The 1,229-nt window shown below is 38.6% G+C and overlaps 1 protein-coding gene across 1 annotated transcript; it reads right to left on the bottom strand.

The window, feature by feature from the left end:
• Positions 1 to 173: 173 nt before the first annotated feature.
• Positions 174 to 1,163, bottom strand: LOC101301632 (the record flags this gene model as incomplete). Its single annotated transcript, XM_004309354.1, has 1 exon — positions 174 to 1,163. A coding segment is annotated over one exon (990 nt), but the record flags the coding sequence as incomplete, so codon positions are not given.
• Between the last annotated feature and the right edge of the window lie 66 nt (positions 1,164 to 1,229).

Below are 1,229 nucleotides of genomic sequence, written 5' to 3'. Positions count from 1 at the left end.
TGCTTGGGACAGATGAACATAATAATATTGTCAAGAGAATTCCACAATAATGAACATCACAAAAATCTTCAATCAAAATCCTTACAATAGAGAGAAATCTGAATATAGTTCAAAAACATCCAAAAACAACAAATTCCAAACATCCACTAACAACCAGAAGGATGTACAAGAAACTACAGCAACATGTTCAAAGGTTCTGTACAGCTCTTCTTGTTATGATGGCCCATCTTATTACAACGACCGCATCGAATCAGCTTCTTCTCACCAGCAGATGCTATCCTCTTTGATTTAGGCCTCCCAGCCGGCCTCTTTGTAACAGGAGGTAGTATAAAGTCCTCAATGGAAGAACAAGAGGCGTCCACGTTACTCAGAGGTGCAATAGGAAAGCTATAACATATCCTATAGTATTCAGCAGTAAAATAAGGATCAATGAAATCATACACATCAAGTCTTGCACCTTGTATAGTAGCAAGTGCATGAGCGCATGGGAAGCAATTAATCTGCCACTTCACACATGAACAAGTACGAGTAGAGAGGTCCACTGAATAGGAGTACTTATCATTCCTAACCTCATAAACATTTTCATGGGAAGCAATCACCCTGAACACACGAGACCTATCAAGCTGCTCTTTCAGCCTCTTCTCCATTTTAGGAGTAAGCTTGGTAGTCCAAGATTTCGACTCAACACTCCTTTCTGACATTATCTTCATTTCTTTCATTCTAGTTTGATCTAACATAGCGAAAGGGGGCAGTGAACGCTCAGCAACAATCCAGTTATTAAAGGATTCAGCAATACCATTTGCCATAATCCCATACCGACAACCTTTAAAAAAAGCACGGCACCAATGTTCCAATGGAATCTCCCTTATGAATTCATCAATAGTAGCAGCACCACCCTCATCTCTCAAATTTTTTAAATGAAAGTAGAAAGATTTCTCAGTCGATGCATAAGCCAATTTAAAGAATTTTTGTAACACATCAGCAACAACAATTTCCCCTCCTTTGTTCTTATACTTTCGACTAAAGTTGTATCGCAAATGATGATAACAGTAAAGATGAGGATTACCAGGAAAAATGAGATCAAATGCCTTCAACAAACCAACACCACGATCACTAATGAATGTGATAATCCTTCCTTGCGGTTCCAACAAAGCCTTCAAGTTCTTGAAGAAAAACAACCAGTTTTCTTCAGTCTCTGAATCACAAAAACACAAGGCTAAAGGGAAGAA

Source organism: Fragaria vesca, unplaced genomic scaffold, assembly GCF_000184155.1.
Source record: "Fragaria vesca subsp. vesca unplaced genomic scaffold, FraVesHawaii_1.0 scf0512296, whole genome shotgun sequence".
NCBI lineage: Eukaryota > Viridiplantae > Streptophyta > Magnoliopsida > Rosales > Rosaceae > Fragaria > Fragaria vesca.
Note: the sequence above shows the minus strand (reverse complement) of the source record. Positions and strands in the feature narration are given on the sequence as shown.